Here is a 19,021-nt window from a genome sequence, read left to right on the forward strand (position 1 = left end):
ATTATTGTTTGACCACATCGTCTTTGTCTACTTCATCAACTGGCGCTCCAACACCAACTTGCATGTGGAATAAAATTTAGTATCAGAACTTATTATCGTGAACATGTCATGAAATTCGGTGTTTTGCTGTAGCATCACCGTGCAAACATTCATATTATATCCATCTTACAACATTACTATAAAAATGTAATATTAATGGTACATGAAAAGTAAGGCAGTGTCTTTAGTTCATTGATTATTCAGGAATATGATGGTAGCGGGGAAGAAGCTGGGGTTTTTTGAAAAATTTATTTATTAATCAAAATAAGTCATACAATAAAAATACAAGTAAATACATAAAATTTTACCCCATATAATCCACCACCCCAACTATAAGCCACCATCCCCCCTCTAAACTACCCCAAAAGAAAGAATAATTATGTAAATTATATGTTATCGTTTCTAGTGGAATGCAAGACCTCATTTCTGAGTTCCACCATTGAATACTCAAATCAGACTCATTTTTCCAAGAAATTGCCAAACATTTTCTTGCCACAGCTAATGCTAATCTCAAAAAGGCAATTTGAGACTTATCTAATTTTAATTCCAAACTCAGTTTCTTAATATAACCCAATAGAAATACCATGGGATCAAGCAAAATTTTAAATTAAATCTTCTAAAAATTCCTTAATTCTATTCCAGAAAGATTTCACTGTTTCACATCTCCAAGTAGAATGCAAAAATGAGCCAACTTGTTTATGGCACCTAAAACTTATATTTCCTTAACTTCTCCAGTGTTAAATATAACTGGTGTATTAAATTATAATGAACCAATCTATACCTTACATTTACAATTTTAGTCATACAGTCCACACATATAGTCATCCAATCATCGTGAGAGATAGATATAGATAAATCTTTTTCCCATTTTAATTTAGATTTATAAATATCTGGCTTAAGCATTCTATTCTGTTATAAAGCATACATCTCAGATATAAATCCTCTCTTTCCACCTTCAGTAAGTAAACTTTCAAATTTAGATCGCCTACGTAATCGTAAAAAAACGATCAAAATTATCCAACAATAAGGCTCTAACTTGATAATAAGTAAATAAAGTGTTCAAAGAAATTTCATATTTCTCTTTCATTCTTTGGAACAAAAAGAAAATACCCAGCCTCATAACAATCCTCTACCAATCTGATTCCTTTCTGTTCCCGCACTTGCAAAAGTTGATTATTTAATGTAAAAGAAAAATGTTTATTTTGAAATAAAGGAGTTTTAGCTGAAATTTTACCTTCCATACCTATAATTCCATTCTTCTTAGTCTATAACTTCATTAAATGTTTCAACACCAGTAAATTAAAACTCTGTAAGTGCTGAGAATTCTATTTCTAAATAAAATTATCCATCTTCTTCTCATCAATTTGAGATAATTCAATCTTAGCCCAAACCAAAGGTTTATCCACTTCAGAAGAAGCTATCCTTGTGCCGCTTTCAGCTCCTGTACCTTTTTCCCAATGGTAGCAGAGTGAAGAGGGCCTAGCCTGTGTGTTGGGGTTTTTTGAGGATAGAGGCTGCTTTTTTTTTTAAGACACCACCTCATGTAGATGTACTCAACGGAGTGAAGTTTGGTGCCTGTGATGTCGCAGGCCAAGTTAACAACCCTCTTGACTTTATTCTTGTCCTGAGAGTTGACGCCTCCATACCAGGCAGTGATGCAACCATCCTAAATGTTCTCCATGGTACACCTGTAGAGGTTTTTGAGAGTTTTCGGCGATATACGAAATCTCCTCATACACCTCGAAGTATAGCCGCTGGCGAACCTTCTTTGTGATTGCCTCAACGTGGAAACTCCAGGACAGATCCTCGGAGATGTTGACACCCAGGAATTTGAAGTTCTTGACCCTTTCCATTACTGAGCCCTCGAATGAGGACTTGGTCATGTTCCCCTGACTTTCTTCTGATAGCATTGATTATAAATAAAAAGTCAATGGTATGGACCAATTCTGGTTATAAAATCAAAAATGTGGATACCTGTCATCATTTACAGTGCCCTCCATAATGTTTGGGACAAAGACACTATTTTCCTTTTTGCCACTGAGTCTAACCCTGAAAATGGTTCATTTCAGTAGGCAAATTTTAAGGCAGAATACAATGTTAACGGGAGGATTCTGAGCAGTGTGGATGAACTGAGAGACCTTGGAGAACATGTTCATAGACCATTCAAAGCTACTGCACAGGTTGATAGTGCCATGAAGATGGTCCATGGGATCATTGTTTCTGCTTTAATCATATTGTAAGCCTGTACTGTGTATATTTTTAGGTTCTTCAGGAAACTATGCCATTTTATCGATGCCTAGAGAGATACGGCCACAGACAGGACAACTCTACGCTCCTGGTCTTGCATAATCCAATGAACAAACAACGTCAATGTAAACAGACTTGGGAAGCAGCCCTGCACTCTGATGTTGGGTTCAGGTGTGTATTCCATGCGGACCAAATTTTAGGTGAAATTAGCTGGTCATTATAATTTTTTTTTCCAGATCAGAGATCTATTAAACAGAATATGGGATAGCAGTTTTTAAATTATGATTTATCCTTTTCTGAAACGATGACAGGACAAGTTCGATGAGCTGAATAATTCTGAACAGTAACCTAATTTAACATAGTACAACATTCAAACAATAATATGTGTTTGATAATTGAGTAAAAGTCAATTTATTACCACAGACAATAAGGTGAAGCTGAATAGTCTCAAACAGAATATCAACAGCCAGAATTTGAGGCCAACAGCGACTTATGAAAAATATTCCAGCTTGCTTTGCACTATTCTCCCAGCAAGACTGCATGATGACAGAGCTTTATTTGATGGTAAAGAACTGATGTGGGAAGAGAACTGGGCAGAGGGCTGAACAAACCTGCTCTCAAAATAACAAAAAACAATTTGACAGCCAAAGGCTGTGATGATTGGGGGAATAAACATAATGCTGTTGACCTTCAGAAATATTCAAAATCTACCATAAACTAATCAAAATATTAAACATTAAAAAATAAGCAATAGGAATATTTTAAAGCATTTTAAATAAACTCAAATGATTTAGGCATTTCAAAATCATCTGACACCTCAGTCCTTTGCAGCAATTCCCTCCATTTATTCTTTCTTTTTTTGGCTTGGCTTTGCGGACGAAGATTTATGGAGGGGTAACGTCCATGTCAGCTGCAGGCTCGTTGGTGGCTGACAAGTCCGATGCGGGACAGGTAGACACGGTTGCAGCGGTTGCAAGGGAAAATTGGTGGGTTGGGGTTGGGTGTTGGGTTTTTCCTCCTTTCTCTTTTGTCAGTGAGGTGGGCTCTGCGGTCTTCTTCAAAGGAGGTTGCTGTCTGCCGAACTGTGAGGCACCAAGATGCACGGTTTGAGGCGAGATCAGCCCACTGGCGGTGGTCAACGTGACGGGCACCAAGAGATTTCTTTAGGCAGTCCTTGTACCTCTTCTTTGGTGCACCTCTGTCTCTGGCCAGCGGAGAGCTCGCCATATAACACGATCTTGGGAAAGCGATGGTCCTCCATTCTGGAGACGTGACCTACCCAGCGCAGTATGATCTTCAGCAGCGTGGATTCGATGCTGTCGGCCTCTGCCATCTCGAGTACTTTGATGTTGGAGATGAAGTCACTCCAATGAATGTTGAAGATGGAGCAGAGACAACGCTGGTGGAAGCGTTCTACGAGCCGTAGGTGATGCCGGTAGAGGACCCATGATTCGGAGCCGAACAGGAGTGTGGGTATGACAACGGCTTTGTTTCCGCTAATCTTTGTGAGATTTTTCAGTTGGTTGTTTTTCCAGACTCTTTTGTGTAGTTTTCCAAAGGCGCTATTTGCCTTGGCGAGTCAGTTGTCTAACTCGTTGTCGATCCTTGCATCCGATGAAATGGTGCAGCCGAGATAGGTAAACTGGTTGAGCTTGACGTCCTGTTTTGCGGAAACTGCCAAAATGTTTGGCCTGAAAGTCAGCCTGAAGAAAACTGAGGTCCTCCATCAGCCAGCTCCCCACCATGATTACCAGCCCCCCCACATCGCCATCGGGCACACAGAACTCAAAACGGTCAACCAGTTTACCTCCATTTACTACAATCACACAAAAGGCTGGGATGTCACAAAAATTCTTGTGTCATTATGTTGATTCAATGGCTCATGAATGCAGATTGAAAGTTGACAGTTCTGCTTCAAACTACCAGCTGTAATTGACATAACCAAGAGAAATTTGGGACTTTGAATGAAGGTGAACTGCATTCTACCATTGGACTCTTCAAGGAGTTCAGTGGGATAGCACAAACCTCACCAGCTAGGTTGGTAACTTCCCTATATTGGGAAACCTATGTCAGAAATTAATGGAGAATGTTATGAGAAGCACCTGAGATAAATGGAAATTAGAGAAGTATTTGAGCAATTTAAAGAAAGCACTAAGACAATCTGTTCCATTTGTGGTGAGTTCCAGCTTCAACATTTGTCATGTTCTCTTTGTCTGGTTCTAATTGATGATACAACTTCCTGAAGAATGTCAACACTGTGTGCTTTCTGGTTTTTGGTGCAGGATTGCATCATCTTGAGGTGAGGCAGTTTAGTTTACAAGCAGTGATCTATTTTCCACATGTAATATATTTAATATAATGTGCAGAATCTGTGTGTGTGGGTGTGTGCACGTAAACGCAAGTCTATGCATTTACCTGAACACTCATATCAGAACCTTAAAATCTGGTAGGTTCGTCTGTTTAATTTTGCATATATTTTAAGATGTACTATAAACCATTAAGAAACTTTGTTTTATGTGGTGCTGTAACTAGTTCTTCTTCATTTTCATAGTCTCTCGTATTATTTAAATTGTTTCAGCCACATGATGCAATCTCTGGCACTCAGTCTGCCTCCCACCACTAATGGTAAGGCCCTGGAGAGAGTTGTAGAACAAAGCAACTTCAGGGTACAGATGCATAGTTCCATGAAAGTGGCCAGACAGGTTGACAGAATGGTGATGAAGGCATTTTACACATTTGTCTTCATGTACAACTGCACAAGACATTAGTGAAGCGACACTTGGAGCATCATTGCACAGTTCTGGTCACCCAGCTCATGGAAAGACATCATTTAGCTGGAAAGAGTACAGAAAATATTCATGAGAATGTTAGTGGAGCTGGCAGGTGTGTTATAATGAGAGGCTAGGGCTTTTCTCCCTGAGGCATAGGAGGCTTTTTTCTGAGGTTTAAGAAGGTACATAAAATGAAATGGGACGACCTCGATTGGACAACTTGGACCAAGGGCCTACTTCCATGCTGTAAAACCCTATCCTCCTCCCCACATTGCAGGAGGGAGCTAATTATTAAAATCAGACAGAAATCATGTACAAAAAGATGTGCTAAATTTTACATTTCATTACTGCACTATGGGCAACATTGAAATTGTTATTCTTTAATCTTTGGGAGATGGTTTAAAGGTGACAATGACCAGGAATTTCAAGTAGCTTGATGAAGTTCATCCATAATTCAAAGTAGGATATGATTTTAATTTTAATTTGATTCTATTTCCTTAGAAATTATTTGAAATATGTTGCATATTTAATCTCAGACTGGATTGAAGAGGAGGAAGCCAAGTATCAGGAGGAGTTGGCAGCTAAAGAGCTGGAAGCCCAGAAATTACAAATTTCTCAACCTGAAGTACCTGCAGAACCCTTACCTATTCCTGAGAAACAAAAGAAGCGGAAATCTGCTTCTGGAAGTAAAACTCAAAGTATGTAATACCACCTGCTAATATGAATTTTTCATTCTCAACCTATTTAAAGAAGCTTATGGGGAAAAATATGAAAAATTCCATGTTTATGCTGTTGTTATTTCACCCTGCTAATAAATTGGTAATTACACCGATATGTGCTGAAGATTTCATTTAAAGGCAGATATGAAGTGTTGGAGTTTGGTATGATTCCATGTAACTCCTAATTATGAAGGGGCTTCCCATTTGGGCAATAGTATTTGGAGGAACATGTGCTGGATAAATGTTAAGGTGTTCTAACAATATTCACAGAAATGTCTGCAAAGAAAGCTATGGGTCACCTAGTCATAAGTGTTTTAATTTAATTTAGAGATACAGCACAGTAACTTCATGACTTTAAACAATTGAGAGTGGTAACTGTTTGGAACCAAATGTAAAGCTTCCAAGAAGACTGATCATAGCTAAATGAGATGCTACAGAAATTGCCACATAATCTTTGAAAAAGATAAGGGTTACCTAAATTCTAAAGTGCATGATGACTTCCCACAACTGCAAATGAAATGGTGCCTGGCCTCTACGTCCAAATTTTCATCAGTGCTCTATACATGTTTCTGCTATTGCATCTGTTGAATGAAGGCAAGCATCCCATCTGCCTTCATATCCATGTGTGCTATCACCTTTGGGGATCTTTGGACTTGTACACTAAGATCTTTTTTTGCATCCATATTCCCTAGGACCCAACAATTCATGGTGTATACAGCACATCCCAAAATGCAACCCCTCAAAAATATCTGCCTTCATTATTCTACTGCTTCTTGAATTGTAAAGAAAATATGCAAATTGGTTCCAATATTCCATTAAAATTGATAAAATTACTATAAACCAGTTTAGGTTGACCTGGGATTATGAAGGATGACAAGTAAATGAAACTTATTACTCTTAGGTCTCCAAATCCGAAGGTTCAAGATAGCAATATGGCACCATCACTCTGCCCCCAGCACCATCTTGTGCTGGGAATTGGAAACAGAAATACAGTTAAAGATTGCCGACACCAGTTCCTAGTGGTATGAAGTTATTGAACAATAACAGCCAGAAGATATTTTAGCCAAAAGATGTATGTTAAAAAAAAAATTATCCTATTACTTTTCAGGACCTCTTGGCCTTGTGGCCTAGACTCCCTAACCTCCCCTGATCCTGGGCTGAATTAGGGAAATCATTACTCTATAATATTTTGGTTATCTTTGTTTATCTCTAAATTTATTTCCATCTTTTTTTTTAGGATCTGACTATGAACTCAATACATGATGCAATGTTTGTAGGTGGTAATGACAGAAAATTACCACTAGGTAGCACCACATCAGCGCATAATTGTTTTAAAAATGTCTGTCCAATCCAAATTAGGATGACCAGTTCCACTGCAGAAAATGACAATACATAGTTAGGAAAAGTGGATTGGAATATGCCATAATATCAATTTTACATTCCCATCCCTGATCCTCTCGATGCCAGAATCTGTAATGTTTCTATTCTTACTGTGTGACTTTCAGGAATTGGAGACCATCTTGATTGCTTGACTGTATTTCCAGACATGAAAGGCATCCTCTGAATCACAATTTTTAAAACTATTTAATTAGGAGGTGAATCATCTGCCAGACATGCACATATCTCCACTGTGTATCTAATTGTCAAACCTCCTAGGCAGAAACTTGGCTTACTTTGCTCCATTTCACCTTCTGAGAAAACCTCCTGAGAAACTCTCTTGTGGCTTCAAGGTACAGGGCTAGAAATTACTTGAGTTCTTTCCGATGGTTTTACGTAGCATTTGGGTCATCCTAAAGATTAAGAACTTCAATTGCATGAATTACAGTACAAAGCCAAGTTTTCCTGTGTAACACCATGCTGAAACTGACATTGTTGGTTACAACACAGCAATTTCAATGGATGTTCTCTAAGTTCTCTCAATTGTCAGAAAACATAGCTGAACTCTTATGAAATCTGAAGCCATCTCCTAAGGGAACATCCTCTTAGACAGTCTCTAGAATCGAGAGTGACTTTTTCCCACTCTGGTTTTGTAGATTCTGAGGTGGCTAATGAGACCAATGGGGAAACTGCAGATTCTTCCTCTATTGGAGCTAGTGCTTGTGCTTGGATCAGGAGGCTGGTTTATGAAATGGTCTACTCTCCAATATATGGCCATGAGTCACTCAATGTTATCCCAAATGCTCCTTGTCCATTTTAAGCAGTCATGAGCCAGAATTTGAGAAGTTGGGGGAAATTTTGCATTTCTTTAAAGAGCCTTTATGCACATCCTTTCATCTTTGCCTCTATCTATTCTCAAGCCAGAGCTTGGAATAAGCAATATTCCACCCTTTCAGGTGCTGAGGAATTTTGCTGTTGAATGATTGAATGCTCCGTTGATGTAGGATGGGATGGGAGAGTACTCCAGGGGAACCAGAGAGACCACAATGGGGTGATGAAGGAATATTGGCAGTATCTACAATATATTAGAGGGCCATGGTGATCCTTTGCCTAGCAGAAGATTGCCAGAAGCCTTCTGTCAGGATATATTCTATCTCTGAATGCATGTGCTACAGGGGAACACTGCAATACAAGCAAACCTCACTACCCCCAATGTTTACTGCAGTGGACTAAAAGAAAAGTAGGTGACATCTCATTTTCTTGATTGATTAAATTCAGCAGGAATAACAATTTGAGATACAGCTGAGATAAGGAGCAGTAGGATGAATTTAAAAGATATCAGACTTATTTTGAAAAAGTTGGTGAGTTTTTCCAGCAACAAGGGAAAAACTATTTCCTCAATCAAAAAATATTTACCTCATTTACCTTATATTTCAGCACATATCGTGAAACCCAAAAAAATCTCTCAAAAAATGGAGGTCGACTTATACGCCAGAGATATACTTTTGAGACCTTAAATTCAGCTCAAAATCCAATCCGTGCTGATCCGGCGTATATGTCGACCTTGAAAAACAAAAACTGCAACAGATTTGAATTGAAATTTTTATTAAAAACAACAACACATTTAGAAGCCTTCAAAATCACTCTCGCTATCTTCGTCTGAAGCAAAGATGTCAGCAAGAGCATCCGTACTCCCACTGTTTAAACAGTTACCATATGGGTCCCAGTGTGGATCTGATGAGGCAGTTTCAGTTTCCTCGTCAGTGTCCCACAATAAAGCATCTTCCATCCCATCAATTGCACAAGCAATACTGCAATTTTTAAATGATTTTATCACAATTACTACTTTAACTTTGTCCCATGCCTTGAGCACGAAGTCACACAGCACATTGAGCGATACAGCACACATTGCCCCACCTTTGGTAAACGACTTTTCTGCACTCGATATCCATGTATTCCATTCCTTGCACACATGGTCTTTGGCTTATTCAAGCAAATATAGACGTAAAATTACCCGGATTACCGCTGTGTAATTATTATGTAGTGCTAATCTACTTTTACTGTTCTAAGTTAATTGGTTACAAAACCTATCCCAGACCAGCAAACTCCGTTCCTTAAGTAAACTGCCTGGCCACTTGTTCCACATGTTGTCTATCCATAGTTTTACACCATTTTCATTCATCCATCCATCCTTTTTCATGAAAATGTACAAAAAAACCTGCAGGGAATTTCATTTTCATTTTAATTTTGCATTATAAAGCCTCAACATCTCATCATTTCTCATTCTACTCACTCGAATGAGCATAGGGCTGTCCAGATCATTCATTCATCAAAATGCTATCCCTTTATCCCAGGAATAAACCTGGTGAACCTTCCTCAATCTGACATTGCCCTCTTGTTAATTAAAGAGATCACAAGTTGCATGTAGTACTCAAAGTAAGGATCCATCAATGCCCATATAGTTGTAGCTGACCAGATGGGGAACATAATAATCTTTTCTCTTAATTATTGGTCACCAATAATACTATATTTTCCTCTTTTAAGCAAATACTTCAAGATCCCAATCCAAACCAGAAACTGTTATTGAAGAAGAAGATAAAGAAAAAAGTAATGAAACTTTCATGCGTGAAGGATCACTTAAAGTGAGTATTGGACAATTGCATTAGCCAGAGCATAACCTAGCTCCAGTCTTGATTCCTCTATATTTCCCGTGTAAATATTTTCTTCATTATTGATGGAGTAAAGATTTCAATTTTATGAGCAAACTATGATCTTTGATATAATCAGAGCAGACGTGGAGAACAAAATCAAGTCCTTGCATGAAATGAGCAAAGAGGAAGTATAGTTCAGTTAGCAGTGGGAGCTGGTGGATGTAGTCAATTTTGGTCAACTACCAATCTGTACAAATGAAGGAAGGACCGGGCTGGAATGGATAATGTGCAAGTGAGGAATGAGGGAAAATTAAGAACAGTGTTGATTTAAAATGTTTAATTGAGGTGAGCTTACAATTTAGTGATGTCATCAATAATGCACCACCAGACATGTAAAGAGGTCAACTTAAGCAGAATAAAATGTTAAGCATAGTTGGGATTTGAATAGTTGAATGAAATGTTTCATTGTCATGTGCACCAAAGTCCAGTAATAAGCTTTGTTTTGCTCTCCAGACAGTACAACACATACATCAAGTTGTGTAATAGTAACAAATAAATATCTGGACAAATAAGATAAAAGTGTAGACAGTAGCGTCACAATAGTCAAATTGTGCAGGGTGTGTAGTGAAGTACTAAAACATTGTGCAGAGAATAGAGAAAAATATAGCTGTAAAAAACGGTGCAAGGGCATTGTCTTTGGCCAATGCGAGATCCATTAAAGAGCCTGACAACAGAAGGAAAGGAACGGCCTTTGAATCTGGAAGTCCATGTGTTTGAGCATGTTTATCTTCTGCCCAACGCAAGGGGGAGAAGAGAGCATGACTGTGATGGGAAGAGTCCTTTAATATTTTAGCTGCACTCCCAAGAGAGCAAGAGGTACAGAGGGAGGTTGGGTGGAGGTAAGGTTACATTTACCACTATGGGTTTTTTTTTGTGGTCTTGGACAGAGTAGTTCCTGGACCAGGCTATAATGTATCCAGCCAGGATGTGATAAAGAGAATGTGTTCAAAGGATTCAAGACATAGGTTCTGGACATGGTTTGTTAACAAACAATGGTCTTTATTTACAGGCAGGGGAATTTGCAACAGGGAACACAGTCAAATGCACACAGGCAAAGCAACTACACACAAATCATACACATCGGATGCTGGTTAATCATTGATAATCGCAATTCCCAATTGTGAAACGATGTTTAAACAAACAGTACCCACCACCCTTCTCTCACTTGCAGGCATGGCACATGGACTATAAGGTACAAATCTGGTTACAATCTACAACAGGTGGGACACTACAGTATCCTCAGGGTGTATGCCACAAAGAGCCCCACTCTGTACTGGCATACACCTCATAGCTGGTTGTCCAGTGTTGCCCATGGCTGGCAACCTGGATCGGATCCCTCACAATCGATTGTCCAGCGTCTCACAACCTGGAATGGAGGTCAAGGATCATCTCAAGGCCAAAAGAGAGAGAGTTGCTCCACGTGGTGGCCTTGAAACTGCAGCTGGCTGGGGGTAAAAAGTTATTTCCCCAATTCAGTTGGATCTAACCTTGATTGACATGGGGAAATAACTTTTGACCTGCCTTCTGCCTGGCTCATTAGATGACCCTCCAGGAGTAAGTACGTGGAAATTCCTTTGTTCAGACATTGTTCCTGTCTGAGCTGCTGGATAACAGTGGTGCACCTGTAAAAGTTGGTATTCGATCTCAGGGATATAGAATATAGTACAGTGCACAAACAGGCCCATAGACCCCTGATGCCTATCTGAAGGTGATGCCCAAATTAAATTAAAACTCTATTGCTTGCATATGATACCTACCCTTCTATTTCATTCATGTTCGTGTCCTCCTCTGGAAGCCTTTTAATTGCTTCAATCTGGTCTCCCCTCAGCTTCTGTGCTGCAGAGAAAGAAACCCAAGTTTGTCCAACCTCTCCCCAGAGCTCATACCCTCTAATACAGGTGGCATCCAGGTGAATCTCTTCTGTACCCTTTCCAGAGCATCCACATTCTTCTTGTAACGGTGTCTGGAATTACACACAATACTTCCAGACAGTCTAACTGAGGTTTTATAATAGGTGCAACTAACTTTCATAATCTCATACTCAGTGACCCAACTAATGAGGGCAAGCATGCCATACACCTTTACCACTCTATTTACTTCTGTAGCCACTTTAAAGGAGCTATGAATCTGGACACTGAGCATCTCTGGACATTTTTTAAGATACCTACCATTAATTCTATATTTTCCCCTTGTCCTGGGTAAACTTGTACTTCTCACTTTGTTCGTTTTAGATTGGTCACAGTGTTTGAGCTACAGAAAGAAAATAGACACACACACCGAGAGCAGTTCAGTTTATACAAATCTTTATTACAAATTCTAAAGCTGATATCAAACTACAATATGCTAGCCCTTCCCAATTATACTTATCAACGCCTGGACTGGTCCCAACTGCCGAAGCGAGGCAACGACTGCAAACTTGTAGTAGATTGTCGGGGCGCCAGTAGCAGCTTCTCCACCTCCCCAGACCGGGACGTTGGCTGGACTCTAGGAGTTCTTCTTCTTGCTGTGAGATGTTGCCACCTCTCAGAGAGTCTCAAACTTCAGCAGCGGGACCACGGCTTATATTACCCAAAAACTGCTTACCCAAGCACCTATTCCCAGCACAGTAAGGAAGATAAGCGTACAAGCTAACATGCCAAGGCTTCTATTGAATAACACAATTTTCAGCTTATCACTTTGAATTCAATGGTTTATTTTGCGTCAAGGCTAGGCCTCTGACAGTCTGTGACCAAAACAGGCAGGAAGATTAAATGTTCTTGGTACACAGATGTCCTTTTGTCAGATAACAGCATCTCTGGCCCCTCGGTGGAATTGAGCTGATGTCTGCTGATTCTAAAAACCAGCAGGTTCTCTACCCTGCAGAAGCAAAGGCTGTAAAAGTAAAAAACACGGTTTAAATCTGAAGCAAAAAGCATGGTTTAAATCCTCCAATACACCCCTTTACATTTGACATCTGAAAGTGCAACTCTTTGCACTTGTCTGGATTAGACTTCACCTGCCTTTCCTCTCCCCATATCCGTAACTGATCCTTATATTATGTTATATTCTTCAATAGCACTCTACAGTCCACAGTTCAACCAATTTTTGTGTTATACGCAACTTACTAATCCACCCATTTACTTTTTCATCTAAATCATTAATATATCTCACAAACAACAGGATTTCTCAACACTGATCCCTGCAGTATATCACTGTCATGGACCTCTATCCAGAATAATACTTTTTACTACTACCATCTGCCAATTCTGAATCCAAACTAAGAAGGCATTGGGGATCTCAAGCATCTAGACCTTCCGGAACAGACTAGCTTGAAGGACTTTCTAATGTCATTTCACTTAAAGAGGCACTTTCCAAGAATGTTTTAACAGCGTTAAGTGAGAGCCTGCTGTATTCATTTTGTACCTCACCCACTCCTCTGACTCCATGCATAAATTCCCACCTTTGTCCTCAAGAGGTCCTATCCTTTCCCTTGTTATCTTCTTGTTTTAATATACATTTAAAATGCCTTGTTCTCTATAATATTACTCACAAAGGTCATTTTTTAGCCTTCCTCATGCCCCCATTTGAGCTTTTTTTGTGATCTTTAAATTCCTCAAGCCATGTCTGATTTTAGCTCCCCAAACTTTACATATGCTTTTTCTTTCTTTTTGTCTAATTCACAACCTCATCACCCAAAGTTCTCTTGCCATCCCTGTCCTTTATCCTTACTGGAGCATGTCAGTCCTGGGCTCTAATTAGCTGGGATTTAAACAACTCCCACATGTTAGTTGTAGACTTGTCAACAACAACTGCTCTCAATTAATGCCCTTAGTTCCTGTCTAATGATGTCATAATTTTCACTCCCTCAATTTAGTACTTCCCCACAAGATCCAGACTTATCCCTATTCATAACTATCTTGAAACTTGAGGAAGAGTGGTCACTATTCCCAAAATGCTCTCCACTGAAACTTTGATCACCTGCTTCATTCCCCAGTACAAGTTCTAGTATGGTCCCTTATTTGGTTGGACGATCTAACATGCTGCTTCAAGAAAGTCTACTGGACACACCTAACAAATTCTGCCCTATTCAATTCCCTGGCACTGAGGAAGTCCCATCAGAGTGATTGCACTTTTTTCCATTTTTGATCTATATCATACAGTTTCAGCGAATGAGCCCTCCAGCACATCCTCTCGAGGGCAGCTGTGACAGTTTTCCTGACTAGTAATGCAACCCTTCCACTTTTACCTATCTCTTTCTCATGTAAAAGACCAAAACCCAGGAATTTTGAGCCATCATTCCTGTTCCTCTTGCGACTAAGTCTCTGTAATGGCCACAACTGATCCAGGCTTTACCCATAATACTCCTTGCATCAAAATAAACACAATTCATCTCATCAGTCTATGTTCATTTAACTCTCCCATCATGTACTTCCTTTCAAACATACTTGTCAAAAGATCTACCATCCCCTAACTGCTCCACCTTCTTCCACCTGTCCCCCTCCCCTCCCCGGCTGCTCTGGTTTCCACCTCCATCCCTTTCAAGTTTAAGCCCTCCCAATTAGCACTGATGAGCCATCAGTTTAGATGCAACCCATTCCTCTTTAACATGCCAAATTTCCTCATCTTTTAAGAAAGTAGAATTACTAGATTCTCATCTCAATCCCTTTCATAAGTTTCAATAAAATCATCTCTTATTCCACTCACTCAAATGAGCACACCCTTATCCACTTAGTTGTTCCTCAAAATACAACTCCTTTATTCCAGGAAAAAATCTAGTCAACCTTCATCTCCTAAAATAACAAGACCATAAGCTGCATGCATTATTCAATACAAGGCCTCCTAAATACCCCAGACTGTTGTAACATACCTGCTAATGTACTTGATGTTATCTTGTGTCAGCCAAGGGATGAGGATGATAGGTAAATACTGGTTGGACATTTTTATGCAAATATTTTTATATGTTCTTGTTATATTGTTATCTTCCAGGCTTGGAAGGTAGAGCAGGAAAAACTGAAAGAGGAAGAACAGAAAAAAGACAAGAAAGGCAAGGACAGGACAGAAAACAAAAAGAAAGAAGGAAAGGTACAATCAGCAAGGTCCAAAGGAATGAAATCAGTAATCAAGTCAGTAAAACAGGACCCTGAAACCATCAGAGAGCAAGAAACAATTTCAGTGGCTGTACCAGAGGTTCAGCAGCCATCGATGCCAAAGGAAGAATTTCATAAGGTTTAATATATTTATCATTTTAAAAATCTTAATACTTAGACTTAGAAGCTATTGTCTAGATTTGTTTAAGAAAAATAGTAAAAGGGAAGTGGATCACAACTGATATCACAGAATCTAAACATAGTGGCCCAAAATTAACTGGGGTCTCAAAGCCTGGAGCACATCACATTACTCTCCCGATGAACCCTCCAAGATCAATTCTGGCAGAAACTGATGTTTGGAGTCTAACATGCAGACCTAAAAGCGGTTTGTCTACCTAGAAAATCAATGCTGGCTGCCTCATTAAATATATTTAAGAAACAGTTAGATACATTTTTGCATTGTATGAGAATGAAAGATTATGGGGGAAAGGCAGGAAGTTGGAGCTGAGTCACATCCAGATCAGTCATAATCTTGTTCAATGTCGGAGCAGGTTCGACAGACCAGATGGCTCCCTCTTCTCATGTTCTTACTCTTCACAGATAATCAACACAAGTGCACCTCAAGGATGCGTGCTTAGCCCACTGCTCTATTCTCTCTACACTCATGACTGTGGGGCCAGGCACAATTCAAATGCCATCTACAAGTTTGCTGATGACGCACAGTTGTCGGCAGAATCACTGTATGCACGTGTGAGATAGATCAACTTGTCGAGTGATGTCAAACCCACAATCTTTCAGTCAACGTTAGCAAAAGTAAGGAATTGATTGTGGACTTCAGGATGGGGAAACCAGGACAACACAAACCAGTCCACATCGATGGGTCAGCAGTAGAGAGAGTAAGGAACTTCAAATCCCTGGGTGTCAACATCTCTGCAGATCTATTCTAGGATGCAATCAAGAAAGAGGACACATCAGCGACGAAACTTCGTTAGGAGCTTGAGAAAATTTGATATGCCAAATTTCTACAGTGTATCATGGAGAGAGTTCTGACTGGTTGCACACCTCCTCTGGTCTGGAGGTGCTGATGCACAGGACAGGAAAAGGCTACAAAGGATTGTAAACTTGGTCAGCACCTTTATGGGCATCAGTCTTCATTCCATTAAGATCATCTTTAAGAAGTGGTGTCTCAAAAAAGCAGCCTCTATCATCAAGGTTCCTCACCACCCAGTCTGTGCCCTTTTCTCTTTACTGCCATCAGGAAGATGGCCCACCCAACATTTAAAAAAAAAAGTTTATTTCTCCACCATTAGATTTATGAACAGACAATGAACCTATGAACGCTACCTGAAGCTATGGGGTCTGGGCCCAAGTTGTCAGCGTCTATGATTGGCAGCGGCCACTAAGGGTTGCAGACTCCAGGGAAGCAGAGAACTAGTGCAGAGCACCAGAAAATGGGAGACCACCCCCCATTTGAGAGGGAAAAGCAAAGGAGCTGACCCTTGGGACGAGGACCACAGCAGTGGATCAGCCAGGGGTTCTGAAGCTGAAGAACACACAGGCAGCAGGCTATTGATGACATGAGGCAAGGAACCCATGCAAGCTCCTGGTGACTGCGATCAAGGGACTCACACCAGGCTGTGGACTGCTGGAGACTGGCTTGAGACTGGCTGAAGGGGCACCTTTACTAATGGACACTCAGTGACTCTGGGTGGGGGGGGGGGGGGGCTCTTTTTTCTTTTTCTCTCGATGTAAGGGGCACTGGGCAATTGCTGCCGATAGTGAATCTTTGTCCGTCTTGCAATAGACTAAAGGAAATTTTGTGTAATATCACTTTTCCTGTTTTATTACGTGAGAGAGAGTGCAGAGAAGGTTCACGAGAATGTTGACAGGATTTCAGGGTCTGAGTTCCAGGGAAAGGTTGTGCAGACTGGGGCTTTTTTCTCTGGAGCGTAGAAGATTGAGAGGGGACTTGATCGAGGTGTTTAAGATTTTAAAAGGGACAGACAGAGTAAATGTGGATAGGCTTTTTCAATTAAGAAAGGGGGAGATTCAAACTAGAGGACATGGTTTAAGATTGAAGGGGGAAAATTATAAGGGGAACATGAGGGGAAATTTCTTTACGCAGAGGGTGTTAGGGATGTGGAATGAGCTTCCGGCAGACGTGGTCGAGGCGGGATCATTGGTTACATTTAAGGAAAGACAGGATCGCTACATGGATAGGAGGGGACTAGAGGGGTATGGACCGGGTGCTGGTCAGTGGGACTAGGAGGGTGGGGATTTGCTACGGCATGGACTAGTAGGGCCGAACTGGCCTGTTCTGTGCTGTAAGTGGTTATATGGTTATATGACAAAATAATCTTAAATCTTGAAAAAATACCTCAGTTGTTCCTCTTTTTTGATATAATGGTTTATTTTTAAAATATTTAAATATGGAATTGTAATATATAGCAATTTTCCACTTGTTCTGCACAACACTGCTGCCACAAAACAACAAATTTCGTGACAATGAACTGGATTTTGTTCTCCACCTGATCTCCAAGTCATTGCCAGTCACTAAAGTGGAAATGTGATCTTCATTTCAGAATTTTAAAATATAATTCATTAAAACTATATTTTTTTTAATTTTTCAGGTGTCAAATATAATTGATGTAAAAAATTGTAATTAATCATTGCATAATGTGCATTTATCAATCTTGTTACACTATCTAACCAATCCTCTTCAGAAAAAAATAAAACCAATATCCGCTTCCCATTTAATTTTAGATCTTTCCCAACCCTTTTTATCCATTACCATCCTGTAATATTTGATACATAGATGAAATATAACCCTTCTCTGGTACCTTCATAAGAAAAATCTCAAATTTAGTCATTTCAGGTAAAATCATCTCTCTACCAAACATACATTTTACCAAAGATAGAATTTGATAAAAAAGAAACAAAGAATTCTTATCAATACCAAAATCTTACCTCATCTGATTAAAAGGTAAAAACTTACCCTCTTTAAAACAATCTTGCAAATTTTTCACGTGCTGATACGGTTGGAACTTTTTTTCATGCTGTTTGGTCATGTATACATATACAATCTTTTTGGAAGAAAATTCAATCGTTTTTAGAATATTTGTATAAGATTAAAATAGTTTTAGATCCAACAGTATTTTTATTGGGTAGTTTGCAATCTCTGAAAGGTTTGGAATTAAATAAGTTTCAGCTTGCTTTTGTATATTTAGCTTTATCTGTAGTGAAAAAATGTACTGCTAGTACGTGGAAAGATACAAATATGATTGATATTAATAGATGGCATAATGAGATGAAATATTGTTTAATAATGGAAAAAATTACATATCTTTCACATGATCATTATAATTTTTTAATAAGTGGCTGTTATACTCAGAATATTTACATTTCAATTTATATTGATTAGATTTTATTATGTATATTTAACTTTCATTTTTCTTTTTTTATGGCTCTCCTTAGGAGAGTTGGCTGAAGGGGGGGGTGATTTTCTTTCTTTTTCTTATATATAAAAAAAGTTCATGTTTAATTGCTGTATATGTCATATATCATTTGTTTTTTGAATGAATAAATAAAGTTTTTTAAAAATTTTTTTATTATTTCACATAATTAAAAAATAATAATTTTGTCAATTATCCATCTTTTTTGCAGTTTACTGGCTATAATTTTGGAAATGATTTGATTCAAGTATCTGGTGAAGTCAAGTCTCTTTTCCCAGCTGATGGAAGTCACATTCAAGTGAAAATCATGAATTTCTTACATGGTAATTATTTGTTAAACCATGAATAACTTTCGATTGAGAGATTACTACTTACAATGGGCCCACTATTCCAAAATCCAGTTGGCTAAATTCTGTTCCAATCTCTCTTCTATATGTGATAAATGTATAACTGAAGAAGGTTCACTGAATCATATATTCTGTTTATGTCCTTCCCTTTCCAATTTTTCTTGTCTTTAGTTCTTAATATGACTTTGACTCCAAATCCTTTTCTCGCTCTCTTTGGAATAAGTGGGCCATCTGGTGTAATTCTGACTGTTTCATCATTCCCATGCAGTTGCCCTTGCTTCCCTTATTGCAC

General features: G+C 39.1%; 1 protein-coding gene across 13 annotated transcripts in view; it reads left to right on the plus strand.

Moving 5' to 3' along the window:
• The window catches only part of spag17 (sperm associated antigen 17), a 221,117-nt gene that overhangs the window by 80,392 nt on the left and 121,704 nt on the right, over positions 1–19,021 (plus strand). For 12 of the 13 annotated variants that reach the window (XM_069888414.1, XM_069888425.1, XM_069888424.1 and 9 more), the window contains 5 exons: positions 2,303–2,457; positions 5,559–5,755; positions 9,698–9,795; positions 14,830–15,069; positions 18,594–18,705. In XM_069888414.1, coding sequence (XP_069744515.1) covers positions 2,303–2,457; positions 5,559–5,755; positions 9,698–9,795; positions 14,830–15,069; positions 18,594–18,705 — 802 coding nt within the window. The remainder of the gene's footprint in view (positions 1–2,302; positions 2,458–5,558; positions 5,756–9,697; positions 9,796–14,829; positions 15,070–18,593; positions 18,706–19,021) is intronic. The other variant, XM_069888422.1, reaches the window with a different exon arrangement.

The sequence above is a fragment of the Narcine bancroftii genome, chromosome 7 (genome assembly GCF_036971445.1).
Source record: "Narcine bancroftii isolate sNarBan1 chromosome 7, sNarBan1.hap1, whole genome shotgun sequence".
NCBI classification, from domain to species: domain Eukaryota; kingdom Metazoa; phylum Chordata; class Chondrichthyes; order Torpediniformes; family Narcinidae; genus Narcine; species Narcine bancroftii.